The sequence below is a fragment of the Hylaeus volcanicus genome, chromosome 1 (assembly GCF_026283585.1).
Source record: "Hylaeus volcanicus isolate JK05 chromosome 1, UHH_iyHylVolc1.0_haploid, whole genome shotgun sequence".
NCBI lineage: Eukaryota > Metazoa > Arthropoda > Insecta > Hymenoptera > Colletidae > Hylaeus > Hylaeus volcanicus.
In genome coordinates this window covers 26,644,885-26,660,841 of record NC_071976.1, presented here as the reverse complement: position 1 = coordinate 26,660,841, position 15,957 = coordinate 26,644,885, and the positions used below count along the sequence as shown (strand labels likewise).

Below are 15,957 nucleotides of genomic sequence, written 5' to 3'. Positions count from 1 at the left end.
CTACAAAATTTATATTTATAATTACAATAGAAAATGATTATTTTTCATCAAATTTGAGTATGTGGATCAGTGGTAAAATGCTCTGGGTATTTAATAAATTACTATTCAATTTAGTATTTAACTGATGAATATTAAAAATAATATATAAAATAATATAAAAAATAACAAACAACTATTTTATATTCTTTTAAAATATTTTAAATTACAAAGCTATATATGATCGACTGGCCACCAGAAAATAAGAAAATATTCCATATTTTTAAAATAAAATCTATGAAATTTTATGTATTCTATATAAATAAACTCCTTCCATTTTTCTTGCATACAAATTCTTTAAAGACATTGTATTCAAACGTTGAATAAAATGGTTGTATCAACAGATAATACTGATTTTATTACAAGTACTGGAAAGATTTGAGTTATGCTTTAATTTGTCCCACAACTGCTGATTTAACGCCTCCATCGATCGCCCCTGACATATACCTCATTTTCTAGAGGGACATTTTCTTTTACGACCAATGACCGATCCCGCGACAAAACTTTACTGAGCCGTAAAAGTCGAGCAAGTGATAACGGCGTTTCGCAGCTCCAGGGCAGTGACGTCAGAAAACATATTATTATGCGGTCAGAGAATTATGCGAAACGTGGTGTAACGGTGTCCTGCGCGAACTGATATACTGCTCTCGATCACGTGGTGCCATGGAAATTACGGTATCGAGCGATTTTCATCGAGCTCGTTTGCTACACCGATTTCCCTAATTGAGTTAATACCAAACATATTTCGTTAATATTAAAAAGAAACATAACATAGATAATTACATCCTGAACAAGCATTACTTGTTTTCACATAATCGTTTTGCTTTAAGTTTGCTCACTCTTTTTAATTGTGCAACCACACTCTATAATTCTATTAATCATTCCATACCTTTTCCTATCAAAAAATTTGTGCAACTTAATAAGACGTGTACCAATGACAGTGAACAATTTCAGATTAATATTTCAAATAGTGTTTATTTAAAAAAAATACCAAAGATGCTCATAGTTTCGAATGAAAATACGCAGAAAATCAAGGAAAATTTCTTCGTTGCAATGAATCGATTTCAAAGTTTCTTCTAGTATAGATAGTGAAAAACTAGAAACTATTTATCTATATTTCAGGACCCCCAACACAAAGTTGCATCGCCATTTGGCGCGATGGAACGCGTGTTCACAGTTGCCGGCCCGTTAAACAAAACCATTAAAAGTTGGCGCGCAACGTGTCTAAAAGTTTCTACATCGTGGTCGTGCCACAATTTCCGTGGTGATTATACCACGGAGCCACCAAAATCATGCAGTTAGATGTTCACATGGCACGGGAACCAGGGCGTCGTTAACCCCCTCTGGTGTGTAAAGGAACGTTTAGCGACGCAATTACCGTGTTATTACTTTCACTTGATAGCCATGAGGGAACGGTTAATAGCGTCCAACAAAATAATGTAATGAATAACTTGAAATTTCGTAGATGATCGCCTGCATGATACTTGTGGTGTATGTGAATTAATATAAAATTCATAGTACGGGTGTTTGTGATTTCTCTGCGGCTCCTACTACTTTTCCCAAATCCAGATGAAATTTCTAATAGTTGCTCTTTATGTTCCAGAGGGAAGTGCGAGACACTTATTTTGTAGAGTTAAAGATTTTAACACAATTAAATAGAAGTACTTCAGTTTTAACATTATATTTAATTCTTACCCAATTAACTTCAGTTTTAACATGATATTTAATTCTTATCCAATTACTAGCTCAGTGAGGAACGTGAGCATTCTTCAAGTAGTTATCAAATTAAACATTTACCAGATTTTTAAAAATCTCCTGAAATACATTTAATACGATACCTTTTAATGTATTTCATGTTTATTGTAACGCGTTTCATGCGATATATTTGATTTTCAGCAACGTTTGAGGTATTACTCCAAAAGCTGTCTGGCCTAGTATGGAATGATCCTACTGTGAATCCTAATACTTGATAAATACACGATAACCAAAAGTCGAGTTCACAATAACCGACAGGAAAGATGTGTTTCAAAGAGTTTCACGGTATTTGAAATAAAAATACTATTTAGTTCAAATAAAATAATATTTTAAATGGGAAGCGAGATCATGGAACATAAAGTACATTCCTTTTGATAACCTCCAGATAAAATAAAATATTTTACTTTGCACTTCAAATATTTATTCCAAAAATTGTTTACCATTTATTATTAAAAATGAACAGTTCTAGGCTTGACGTTTTCCAGCAATTTCGCAAACTGGTGCACTTTCTCCCCTAATTGTTTGCTTAACCACGGTCGGATTACGATAACACGGATAGTGTAATTAGAGTGGCAATTAGACGGACATTCGACAGCGAATAGAAAGGAAACATGGGAGCACACTGAAATTATATGACATTGTGAAAGACACCACTTTCTCGATGCTCCCTTTGATTGCTCTTTTCCTGTATCGGTCTTGCGTTGTTTGGAATTGCGCCTATTTCTGAACGAAAAAATACAACGAAATTACGTGTGCTTAATTTTAAGTTACGTGACCGCCAGTCGACGCGGTTATGCGGCGAATTAACATAAACAAGGGCTAAAACTTAATGGCATTGCGAATGCAGGCAATAATCGATGACTTTGCGGTATCGCGAAACAATGTTTGCCTTGTCCCTTTTTTGGAAGAAAATATGACACCAACGTCCTAATTTAATTTTAATAGATCGAATTTAATGAAAAATGCAACCGTAATTCATAATCAAAATGGCATGCATTCAATCCTCAGCTTCTATATATTCCTTAAAGCTTCCAATTGTCTGTTATTTACTTTGTAGAAAATCATTTTTCCTTGGTCCTTCTTGGTTCCCTAATTTGCTTAATTTCTTTAATTTCTGAAGATCAATTCTATGTATCGTACAACTCTAAATAAAAAAAAAAAGAAATAAAAAAGACGCTATCTACGCTGGAAAATATACGCTATCGAAACATTTAAAGAGAATTAAACAAACTCTCGTAGAAATCAAATTTTGCTACATGTGTAATCACAGTTAAATGTCTTCCTTTATGGAGTTCTCGTACAAGCTTAACCTTCAATTAAAAGGAAATTAGTGTGATTGTGCGATACACTAAAGAACTGTTGCCATTTGTCGAGACTGTTCGCGATAGCTGATGTCAAGGGTGAAACACGAGGGTAGCAAATTGAACGGTGGTATGTGACGCATGAAAATTCATTTCGCCTGATTGGGTGGTAATTATAAATATACGCTTAGCTAGTAATGCCTCTACGTCACGTTGCGGATACCGTGACGTTCTTATCAGTGTGTTATCGCCACGCGGCTACTCCGTTTCGAGACGACTGCGGCGAGATCTCGAGACCCCTGTTATTTGAATTTTTATATTATTTTATATTGGATTTTTAAACAAAACGTTGGGTGCCGGATACACCGAGGGACACGTGTCGGCTTAGTTTACTTATTTTACTGGTAAAAGGGGTTAGGTTTAGTACTTCAGACGAGATTGCATAATTGAGCAATGGAGGCATTGAATGAAATAGAAATAAAAATATAGACAATCTTTATTATTTTATATAAATTTATAGGACGAAAATTACTAAATATTTATTTCATTAAACAATCAAACTATGTTTCATGTTTATACTGTTAACTCTTTCATGGAGACTAAGGATCAAGGAGGTTCACATTTCAAATTGAACTAATCGTAACAGAACCTAACTTTTAGTGATATAGTCAAGCTACATTAACTGTGATCCATACTGTAATAACATAGTAGAATTATGTTAGAACTATAATAATACAGTTCACCATTTTAGTACTGTAATAATATAACACATTATGCCATTAGGGTGCTATAGGGTGTGCCATTATCAATCGATCCGCTAAATATCGTGGTCAGACTCAACAAAAGTCATCGTACGGTCGACAGATACCATTTATGTTCATAATCTCGTTTCTTTCATTTTCATATGAAGTTAATTTTAATTAAATGATTCTAAGATAAGCAACATATCTATGATACATAATAGTTACAATTTTTTGCAGTCGGAGTCCGTGGGGTCACTGGTCAAGCCATTTAATTAACACTGTGTTATTTTCTGAAAAAAAAATCATATATTCTTTTCACGTAGCATTCCTAAATTCACAAAAAAAGGAATAGCCCAACAAAATTCCAGTGAACATAAACCTCGGGGAATCCTTTCCACTTGAGAAATCTTCCACGAAAGACGAAGTTAATTACCAAGAAATTAGATTTATCCTTCCTTTATTCTCTACCATAAAATCTCAAACAATGTAAACACTTCCTCCAACTCATTTAATTCATTTCCGTAGCCCTCGAACTACCTTTTTCGAGGCGCACATAGTAAAATACCATTCCGCAACACTTCTGCGTATCACTAATGACTTCAACGATAGTTTTCGTTTTCGCGGATCGATCGCACCCGCGACACTCTATATAACACCATACCAAACCGCAACGACTAGAACAGCGCGGAGCATCGGTGCCACATCGGTCGCGAAACGTCAACAAATAAAATCGCCGCGATGTAAACGGTTTTGCAAACGTCTGGTTTGACGTCAATGTCGCCGCGAAACTGGGCCAAACGCGAAGGGCTAGTTCATCCCGAGAGCCTCAGCCACCCCCTAACGTCACGCAACTTTTTCTACGGGGGGCCTGGATCGCGGTGATTTCGAAAAATTCGACGATTTCGACGCTGGAGCGACCGACGACGGAGCTTAGGGAACGTGGCGCGAGCGGGACCAGTTCGACGGATAGAGGAACGACACGAAGAAACGTGAAATCGGGCTGCCAGCTGAGTGAAATACAAGGGGTGGTCAGGGGGTTCGACCTTGGCCGCACGCGATCCTGACGAGTCGCTGGTCAGCCGACTTTACGTCGATTTTCGGTTATGCCAACCGCCGTTGGATTATTATTTTTCAGGACACTGAGCTAGGGTGGGGATAAATGAGTATTATTGAGACTGTTTATATTATTGTGTTTTTATGGTTGAACAAGGGATGTAAAAAAAGCTGCGAAAATGTAAACAAAGGAGTAAGAATGGAGTTTTTATTAGGGAAGTCAGAGTACTGTGAATTAGCGTCTCAAAGATAGATTAACTTTTTTTGTAAAGTGTGGCGCGAATTGCAAAAAAAAAATAATACGAGGAGGCTTCTCTCTTCTTTTGACCAAATAAAATAGAAGAGCATGTATTGTAATTTTTAGTTAAAATAACATACTAAATTTCGATATACAAAACGTGAGTGTATCAATGCTTGGTTATCTACGTAACCTGGATGCTTGTTATTGAATATCTTCTTTTAGTAATACGATAGCTCTGATTTTCTCTTGAATATGAGAAGTATCGAGTGCAGACCAATGCATTTTTTTCGTTTTTTTTCCAAGATACAGTTTCATGCCTCCTCGTGCACGCTGCGTACGCTCATGCTGAAGTGATTAAGTATTGCATGTATATCGCGTTACTTAGCATTTTAAAACAGATATAGCATAACGGTACTTAATAATACCTGTCCACATGAACGTTTTATTAACCCACTGCGTAAAAGATCGTTGCTCGATAGCACCGTGGACCCGCAAAAATTATTATTTTAACGAAGTGGTGAATTACGCAGGTCGAGTTTCCATTGATTCCAACCTCCGATATGTAAGTTTCTTGCAATTACAACGAAAGAAATCAATTTTAACGTACACATTAAAACAACGTTAAAGCTTCTCATACGATTCAAATTGAGTAGATCCTTCATCCTCCAACAATGAATACATTAGAAAATAATAATGTTCCTCAAGTTCGAATTTTCAAACACTGTTGATTAATGCCCACATAAAAATTCCGTTTCAAAGCTTAGTATACCCCTCATCGATCGCAGAAGAATTCGGTTCGATAAAACCTTCAGTACCTCCGCAAAAAAATTCCTTAAGATATGATCTGCTGGGATCAAAATAACGCAACCCCTCAATTTCTCCTTCAACGCGTCCTCCAATTCACACCCTCCCCTAAGGGTCGAAGGCTCGAAACAAGTATCCGTTAAGGACGACTCGAGGGTCGTGGTATTTTTACACGAGACAGAAATCGTGGTGAAATCTGCTGGTAAAAGTGGAGCACCGCGTTCGTTGGAAAGGTGGCTGCGTTTAGTCCGACGATCTTCCGCGGCCCCCCCCCCCCTGCGTTTAACCGTCTCGCGGAGATACGCTTTGTCACTGGGAAATCAGAGATTCCTTGGAGAGAATCACCTCCTGCGGAGAAGCCGCGGATTCTCGGCAATTTTCTAAAGCGAGGAGAAACGCGACGTGTCGTTTTGAATCCGGAAGAACGATGGGAACAACGAGCTCGTTGATGATGGCCAATCGTCAGTGGAGCAAAAAGTAAGAGAGTAACTGTCGCGGCAGGTAGCGATGGGACTAAGTAAGATGGGTTTGCACATCGTTGATGTTTTTTCTTGTTTCGATGGATGCAATCGTTACTCCGGACTTAAGACTTAAGAACGTTTGTCGAGGTTGTTGATAAGTGGAGGGATATGTTTAAGGATTATGCAATTCATTTGGTCACATTTATTTGGTGTACGTGCATCTTTCTATTTAAGAAGAATAAAGTAGGATGACATATATAGAAATCGAAAGCAATAAAATAGGAAAACATACAGATCTAGGAGCAATAAAGTAGGAAGGTATATACGCACATAAAATTTGGGGACAATCAAATAAAAAGGCATATATGAATATATATTGCTTTTTAATTTTATGTCAAGTTAAACTTAAACGACTATATATAAAATTTGAAACCAATCAAGTAGAAAGACATACATGTAACATTAAAAAGCAATAAAGAGAATATATAAATCAAATTTGGAACACCCGTACAGCAGAAAAATATCAATGGATCTCATCGCCGACGACAGGTGTCCAGCGTCGGGATTTCGATCGTCAGCGAATCAGGAGCGAATCGAATTCGAGAACCGGTCTCGTATTTTGGTTTCAATGACCGGAAACTGTGTGCACGTGCAGCGGTGTTTTTAGAGGAATCCCGTTTGCCAAGCGCGCGATCGACTAATAATAGACGTGATAATATTTGCTCTCGAGTATGAAGCTGTTCGCGCTACCAGGGCGATCACATGCGTTGCACATCGAGGAAGATTATTTTAAGAGCCAGAGGATAGGTGCTCGCCTGGTAATTCGATTTCGCATAATCGAAGGGTGGCTGGAAGATGACAGGGATTGCGCGTCGTGCGAAATTGGGTCTCATTCGCACACCTGTGGCGAATAATCGGAGTATTAGTCATTAAATACATAAATTAAAAAAAAATAATAAAAATAGTAATATCCTCTTCCATGTACGATCCCGAACAAAAATATTAAAACAGAAACCTACCACAAATGAACAGTAATCGTAACCAACAAACAAGTGTTAGAATTGTTTAACACATTTTGGGGTGAAAATTAATTACTTTTGTTAGATTAGCCCGAAGGGCTGAGTTCTACACCGGATAACAAACTCGATGAATAATTCAGCTCCTCTGTTCTTGCCGACTCGAACGCTTCAGCGGGGATCTATCGCAATTTCGCATGGTGCGATTATGTTTGTAAAGAGACGTTCCAGTATTCGTTCCTGATTATACAGCATCGTCACGCTATTGCAGTTCTCTGAGTCACTTTAACGTGTCGGCGCCGTAATGGTATAACGTGAAATCATTACGGTACCCGCGTAAAAAGAATTTAATCTAGTTAGCGACTCTGTTAATTACGGACCTCCCTGAGGTGCATCGACACATGCCAAAGTTGCAAGGATGGTAGAATTAATTACATAATTCGTGCTGGGAGCCGTTTGAATATTTATTTCGCATAACGTTCACGATGCAAATGTGAAGCTACTGAATAAGAATTGAAAAACGTTAATACATTTCTGTCGAAAACAGGTGCAATATACATTTGAAGAATACAAATTTAATTATACTCTAAGGGAGTCCGTCAAACATTTTCGTTCTTTGAAAAAGCATTATACATTTTACATGCTCCTCGGAATAATAAAAATACTTGAATAACACAACATACTCATATTTGCAATACCACCCTACTTCACCCTTACCACTCAACCTTGAAATACAGTACAATTAAAATGCAGCAAGAAGTCGCTTCGAATATCGAAAACAAAACAACGATAATCTATTGTATCTCAAGCATCTGCACAAAAATGCCCTCCAATATTCACATCTTTCTCGATCATACCTACCATCGCCACCACAAGTATTAATTAACGTTCAGGACTTCTCGATGCACGATACGCGATGCCAGTCGACTTTCGCGGGCAAAGTGCACCAGACTAGAGAAAAAAAAAAAGGATAAACAAAAGTAATCGCGCCTCGACGGCGTGAAAGACGAACACGGTCTGCCCGCTTCGCTGCGCCTCGAGTTCTCTCTTTTTCCTTCCTCATTGTTCCGTTTTTTTCTTCTTTTTTTTCGCTACCGATTCCAAGTTAATTAGCAACGCTGTATAACGAGGCGATTCGAGAATCTGGCTTGCAATCCCCTTGAGCCAGACCGCTGCAACTCCGTCGATGTAAATCTCCGCGGGATCGATAAACCCAGCTCGGTTGCATCGACCACCGGCAAAGGGTGGTGCTTTACAGCCAACCAGGGGTGAAGGAACTCTGGATCTTAACGCGATGAGCCAAGTTTTCCGCGCGACCCTGTCTGCGATACTCCTAGGAAGCGGTTCCACGCCAGCACGAACTTTTACAACAATTTAATTGCCCGACATACTTTCCTTTGTGTGCTTTTTTTAGCTCCCCATGAAAAAGGGCGTATCGTGAATGAGATAGGAGTACAAAAAATATCGTTGAGAAGAAGGATATTTTTCAAGATCTACTGATCGCTCTTCGAATATTAAAATGGAATTTTTGTTTGAATTTTGTTTCTTTTTGGCTTTTGTCCTCTTAATGTATCCTCTTCAAGAATGGAAACTTAAGGTCTGAGACACGAAGTGTTGTGTTTTGGATATTAAGTGTTGTATGTCTTAAAGGGGATCACGATGAAATGCATAGAATGATGTATAGGTATTATGCGCATAAGCGAATAAATTATTATTAGTTGCTAAATCATACGTACATATATCATCAACTTTCGAACCAGCAGAGTAATTAAGTCTTTTATATTTCTATTTAAAATTTATATTCTTATCTCAAGACTCAATTGGAGTTTGAGCAAATGCAATATTTCTTCGACGATAATGATATTAATCTCTTGTAGTTTTGTGTTTTATGTAAATTCAATAATTGTTAAGACTACTTTACATAAATCTTGAGAGATCAGAGAGAGAATTAAATTTTCCATCGTGCAGTAAATGTGATGTTTTCTGACACATTGGGAAATATTTAAATGTCCAGATATACCAGCATTCCCGCTCCAAGAGAATTCCACGATAAAATTTCAATGCAAGAATAAAATTCACCCCTTATCCCGTCACCGTTTCGCAACTTCTATCTAATCGCCTCAGCCTGCATTCCATTAAATGTTATGCATAACAATTAATAGCCAGTTAGAGGAAGCACTGCCTGTCAGGGGTGGATTATAAGGGTGACTACGTGCTGGAGAACGTTACCATGAATAAGTGCGCAGTAACGCAGCTGGTTCGCGATCCACGTTGGAAGATATTGGCTTCATTGCCACACTCTGGTTAAATAAACGGACTTCGTAACAGTTTTCAGGGATGGACGATATTCTATTATAAATAAAACCTTTTCTTGATTGAACAGATTACTTTTAAATGAAATTGATATTTCACTATCCAAGAAGAATAGTGCAATTCTAGAAATAATGGTACCCTTTGAGTAATTTCCAAGATACTTTTAATAGATGTATATTACTAAATGTTTAAATTTGTAATTGCATCTTTTTCATTGTTAAATCTTTAATTTACATTCAACCATTAATGAATAAATAGCTGTCTATATTCGTTACTAGAAATTCTGATCTAAATAATAATCAACGTCTATAAGGAAAATAACATAAAATTTTATTATAAGAAGCCACCTTTAATGCTACTAACTGTTCCTCCATGGCTGCCATATCTAACAGCGCTACTCAAAGCACCATCTGCGCTCTCGGATTTTAAATTGTTAGCGAAAGAACCTGACAGGTAATTTCGCGAAAAAAAAATAGGCCTCGAAGGGAACGATTTGATAAAGAAGCAATTTCACGGATTCATAACTTTCCTGGCCCGGAAGCAGCGGGCAATTCTTTTCGTTGCGCTGGGTCGACTCATCGCCAAAGTGATTCGTTTAATTGAGAATGATGCTCTGCTTTCGTGTCGCGGCCTCCCGCTTTATAATTCGATTTTCTGATCCGCCGCGCTCGCTTTGCGTGGACGGTATATCGTGTGTCCTTTAAAACGGATTTAAATCGAACCCGTATACGATTTACTGTCGCTTCCGACGACATAAATAGTTCCCCCAGCGCTGTGGATCCTTGTAGATTAACATCTAACACCGGTGTTCGTCGTTTAAATATGAGATACGCGAGATTCGAAAATTCCAGGAGTCGTGGAACAATCTCAAAAGCAATTTGGAAAGCCCGGAACATTTGCTCTTCAATTTTATATGGACAGGGGTTGCTCTATAAATACGAGATCATGCCAAATTTCATGATTTTCTGATAAAATACTCTTAATGTAAATACGAGACAAAACGGAAGCTAACATATATAGATAGATACACACATACATAAATCTATAAATACAGAATTTTTCCAAAAAATTGAGTGGTGATAAAACCTCATTAGCCCCAAATTAAGTCAAATAACGCAGACCTAACCCTTTCCAATAATAATATCCCGCTCCCCTTAACACGTTAACCCCCACGTCACCCAGATAAGGGTGACAGGACTTTTCATTAAAGATTTACATAAATTAATATATTAATAATAATACGGGAATTTGGCAAGGCTACAAAATTAAATGCTACAGCAAGCATTAGATCGTTTAATTTTCAGTTGCCTCGAGACAAAATTTTAAACTCGTAGAAACATTCACGAGATTTGTTATTATTCGACAACCACAGAATACACCTACTGAATAAAAAAAAAAAGAAATACTCACGCCGGCTCTCCGTTCTGCTCCAGGTGTATCACGTTCCCGCTGAGGGTCTCTATTTCCTGCGGTCGTTTTACCACGTGCATCCCAGTCTTCTCCCTCGGCGAGGACACACCTTTGACGGTGTTCACGCTCACCCCCGTGTCAGTGGACCTCGCACTCTCGATGGAATCGACCGACATCTCCGCGGAGGACTTGTGGGACGCGCCACTTCCGTGATTAACTGTCCTCGGTTTCACCTGATCGCCGTTAACGTTCTTCGACCCGTTCACCGCGCCAACCATGGCGGACACGTTGTTCGTCTTCGCGTTCGTCGATTGATTGACAACCGCGTTAGTCGCAACGTTTCCCGTGGTAGGATTCATAGCAGCCTTTGTTTCCGTCTCGACGCCCGATTTTGAGACACTTTTCACATCCTCCTGCTTCGTTGCACTGCTGATACTAGAAGAGTTCCTCATCGAATCGCCTACCGCCTCTGCCTCGTTGATTCTCGCAGGATTGGTCGCTGACGCAGGTTGTGGGGCAGTCGGATCTTCAGGTTTTTGGTCACTGGATTTGGAATTCTTCAGGGTCTGGTCGGTGGTCAGGTTCTGAGCCTTGTTGGAACGCAACGTGGCCGAACCACTGTTATTAGCTGCGCCATTTACCTTGTTGAAGTTTTTCACGGATTGACTGACGCTGTTGGTCTTCGAGTGACTCCCAGGAGGATCGACAGGGAGAGGTGAATCGGTCCTACTGTCCGTCCCACCCTTCGTCCTTGTGTAATTCCCAGGTTTATTGGACCTGGAGACCTGAGGATTCGAACGCTGATCGTCGCCCACGGGTTGATGATTTTGCGCCTTGGCAGCCGAGTCGTTCGATGCGTTGGAAGATTTGCTGTTAGGTTCCGATTGGTTCTTCGTCCTCTCGGAGGGGTTTCTTTTCTCGGAAGCATCTTTCTCCGAAAGGATAGCGTTGGCGTCTATGTGGAGTGGCTGCACAGCCGTCGTGGCGGTGGTGTTCACCACGCTGGACGTGCCAGTGGCTCCCGAGGACTGCTTCAAAAGATCTATCAGACTGGTGTTGGAAGAGTTCTTGTCGCTACTTTGGGACTCCTTCGAGCCTGACTCCGACTGCTTGCCACTGGCTTGCTGAGTAGATTCCTCCGTCTGTCCTTTTCGAGCATCCTTGGACTCCTTGTCGGCTGGCTTCTTGGTTTTATCATTATTAATAGTGATGAACCTAGCTGGGTTCAAGGAATTCGTGCCAATCCTGTTCGCCTTCAAGGGAATCTTAGACGGTGACGTAACGCGTTCCTTGCTGGACGTTCGGCCTAGCGTCGACTTCTCTTGGTTAGGTCTCCTCGAGTTCCAGTTCTTCGACGGGGACGTGGAGGCCTTCTGCAGCTTCGTCGTCGATGACCTGGCGACTTCCTTGGAGCGATTCCTCCTAACGAACTGCGGTGTTTTCTCAGGTTTGGTCGGGGTGCCCTGGATCGGCGAAAGTTTGCTGGGTGTCCTCGTGGCCTGTCGACGGGCAGATAGGTTCGTGGCGCTGGTGCTGTTCCCAGAGGCGTTTAGGCGGTTCCTGGAGTCGGTGATATTCGAACGAGTTCGCGAGTCCGCGCGGCGGCCGTTCCTAGGCGAGGAGAGGGTCTCGTTCGACTTGGTGAGAGACGTCGAACGCTGACGGGTCGGCTGGGGTATCAGGCTCCTCCTTGGACTGCTCTGCTGCGATACTGAAACTGAGAATCCCAGGGGGACTGAACCGTGGGCCCAAGCTAACCATTTAAAAGTCAAATTTACAATTATTTAAATAAATAAAAGAAGAAACAAATTCGCTTAAATGCCAGTTTTACTTTCACTTTTGTTGCATTTTGTAATTTTCGAGTGTATGATATCTCTCGAAACAATTCCCTTCCCTACTGATTTGGACATGAAAGAATATCGAATCGCACTCGACATAGAAGTGCAAAGGGTTAATGAGGACTTTGAATTGAATAATATTCGCAAAGCATTTGAGAGACAGTGATCTAGTCGTTATAAAAAGTTACCTCGACGATCGTTTCGCCCCCTCCTGCGTGCGTCCGCGTATTCGGGGGATTGAGGCCTCGACTTCGACCGCGGCGGGGGTCCCTTGAACCCTCGTCCTCGAAACGGCGAGACTCTGCCGGTGGCCAACGTCGGCGACGGGCTCCTCGTCTCCGGCGAGACAGGCCTCGAGTCCGCGATGATCACAAAACTGGAACGCCTGTGCGCCCTAGAGGAGGACGTGGAGGACGGCGCGATCTTGTAGGGCTCGGGTGCACGCGGCGGTGGCGGCGGTATCGTGGGAGGTGCCAGGTAATTTCCGTCGGGTGCCGCGAGCACCCTAAACGGAGGTGGTCGTGAAGCATGGCCGTCGTCGATCCGCCTCATCCTTTCGAGGCCCCGAAGCTGCAAGGTAAAGGCACTTCTGTAGTCGAAGTGAGCGATCTTTAGCAAGGTAGGAGTGTAGGTGTCCTAGGTGCCCTTGCGATTTTGTTGGTACCACCTTAGGAGCCTGACAAACGAAATGACTTAGAAATTTTTGGTAGAGAAACTTGTTCTCTCGGAAAAGTTGAGGATCCAGAATGATAAAAGGTAGCAAATCCTGGATCTCCAACAGAGGATCTCAATGTTCTTTTGAAACATTGAATTAAAACATTAGGTTGCTGGTCGACTGGTGACAGTACTTTTTCTAGAACAAGGACTAAGTGGAAGGGACCTTCGTGAGCTGTGTCATAGGTGCCCTTGGATTTTATTAATAACTCCGAACCTTCGAAGAACCTTAGAATCCTCACAGACGAGACGACCCTTTGGTCGAGTAATCTATCGTTTTCTTCTTTTTAAACTACGGGTCCAAAATGGTAAAAGATCTTAAATCTCCAACAGAGTATCTCAATGTTCCTTTCAAAATATTATCTTATTCTTGCACTACATCTGCATATTTATCTCTACTTCTAGATACGTACGCCTACATCTTTAATGCATTGCAAACGCATCACTATCATCTGTGATTTTCTATGTATCGTTTGCAAGAACTTACAGTGAACAGAGCATGCGATAGTGCTGTAAAAATTTAAATACTAAATTTAATATCGTACATCGGTTTCCTTTCAATCATATTGGCTACACTCTATACTCCAGAGCCTGGAGGTATTATTAGGGTGCAGCCATAATTTGCTGAAGTACGGTTCACGTCAACGTACTCTGGCGCTTGTGTTTTCACTCGTAACTTTATGATTCCCAGCGCAACGAATAATATTTAGACGCGATACCATCTTATCGCCGGATTGCTGACATAAGTCAAACTTTCTAGTCCCTTTTATCTCGATTGAAGTCTCTCTTAATTGCTCCATAATGTCTGGAAGCTCTAAACGACGTTAAATGCGTTAATAACGACTCGGGGAATGCTGTGCACAGTGTTTCAGCTTCGAATGGAAAAGTGCAAATATTTTTGGAACAAAGTAAATATGCCAGTAATCGGATATGTTTTTGTAATTGGACACTTGTGAAGAGAAACCATAATTTCTCAAAAAGGAAATTTGAATGTTTTCACAACAATAGAATATTATAACATTGGCTCTTAAATTATTTAATTATTGGCAATGCTTTCGGCTCAATTTTTAGTGATAATTATTGAAATGATGCTAACTAATTAATACATTGATTTGCTCATTCTCTAATTCCTGACAGTAAAAGCATATTTTTTTATATGAGTTGAAGTAACCAGTTACACGATTTTGGAAAGGAATCAGGGAATTTTAGAAAGCACAGATTTCGATGATATGATATCGTCAGCAGTGTATTGAAATAGATGGATGACACATGGAACGTCTCTTATGGAGACCAAAATAATTCCGTGTAATCTCTAATAATCCTGTTTTCGAACAGCAAGCGATGAACGGGACTAGATAAGTGACGTTATCGAAGCAGAGAATCGCTGTTTACTCTGAAAGGATTAATTCGCAAATCTGTGTTTACTAAGCGTTTTCCACTCGATTTAACAAGCCCGAAAATGATTGCTAATTCATGCAAAATAATGCAATAATTGAAGGGGTTGTGACACGGTGATAGGCTGCAAAATAAGGGGGAATTATAAAATTTAATTCGAAGCCTAATATGTAACTTTATCAAATGTTTATCTATTATCTGACACTTTTGACAATACACGCGTTAAACTACCAACCTAGTGAATTTCATGATAAAATTTTATTTTTATTCTACCGAACAACCGAATCATCTGAAATAAAAGGACAACGAAGTATGCAATTTCCATCAGTAGCTGCATAACTTTTACATAAATTGGAATTTTCTAAAGAAACTCAGCAGATTTACAGTTTAATGCATGTGGCTTAAGGCAATGGATAAAGGTTTGATCAAATGACGTAGCAATCTTCGATAAAAATATCCAAATGCCACCTTGTTTCAAAGCCCATCAACCTGATCGAATCCTCTCAGTTTACCAGAATTACCTCGAGTCCTTCATGCAGACCACCAGGATGCGGAGGACGCCGAGATCCGTTGTCGCTCTCACCTGCAAAACACAGAAAAATATTGTTACTCCTAAGAAGGCTTAATAATTGAAGTCGAAAACGTTTTAATAATCACAAATTGCCTCAAGTTATTTAGAAAACCTTTCAATCATTATTTTCGTCGTGTCCCCAGTCGGGTCCATCATGCAACTAAGGGTTAACACCCATCGAACGATGAAGCAAGCTCTGAGGACCTGCTACCCTATTCATTAGGGTCTACCACTGAGCGTGCTAAACAAATTAGATCGTTTCCTCGAGATAAACACGAAATTTTTAACGCCCTCCTTTATCTAAAA

The 15,957-nt window shown here is 40.1% G+C and overlaps 1 protein-coding gene across 1 annotated transcript in view; it reads right to left on the bottom strand.

The window, feature by feature from the left end:
• LOC128877806 (protein stum) overlaps positions 1-15,957 on the bottom strand; it is a 35,109-nt gene that overhangs the window by 9,198 nt on the left and 9,954 nt on the right. Inside the window, exons 2-4 of the mRNA XM_054125353.1 lie at positions 15,602-15,663; positions 13,160-13,541; positions 11,134-12,850 (exon numbers count right to left, since the gene is read on the bottom strand). Coding sequence (XP_053981328.1) covers positions 11,134-12,850; positions 13,160-13,523 — 2,081 coding nt within the window. The 5' untranslated portion in view covers positions 13,524-13,541; positions 15,602-15,663. The remainder of the gene's footprint in view (positions 1-11,133; positions 12,851-13,159; positions 13,542-15,601; positions 15,664-15,957) is intronic.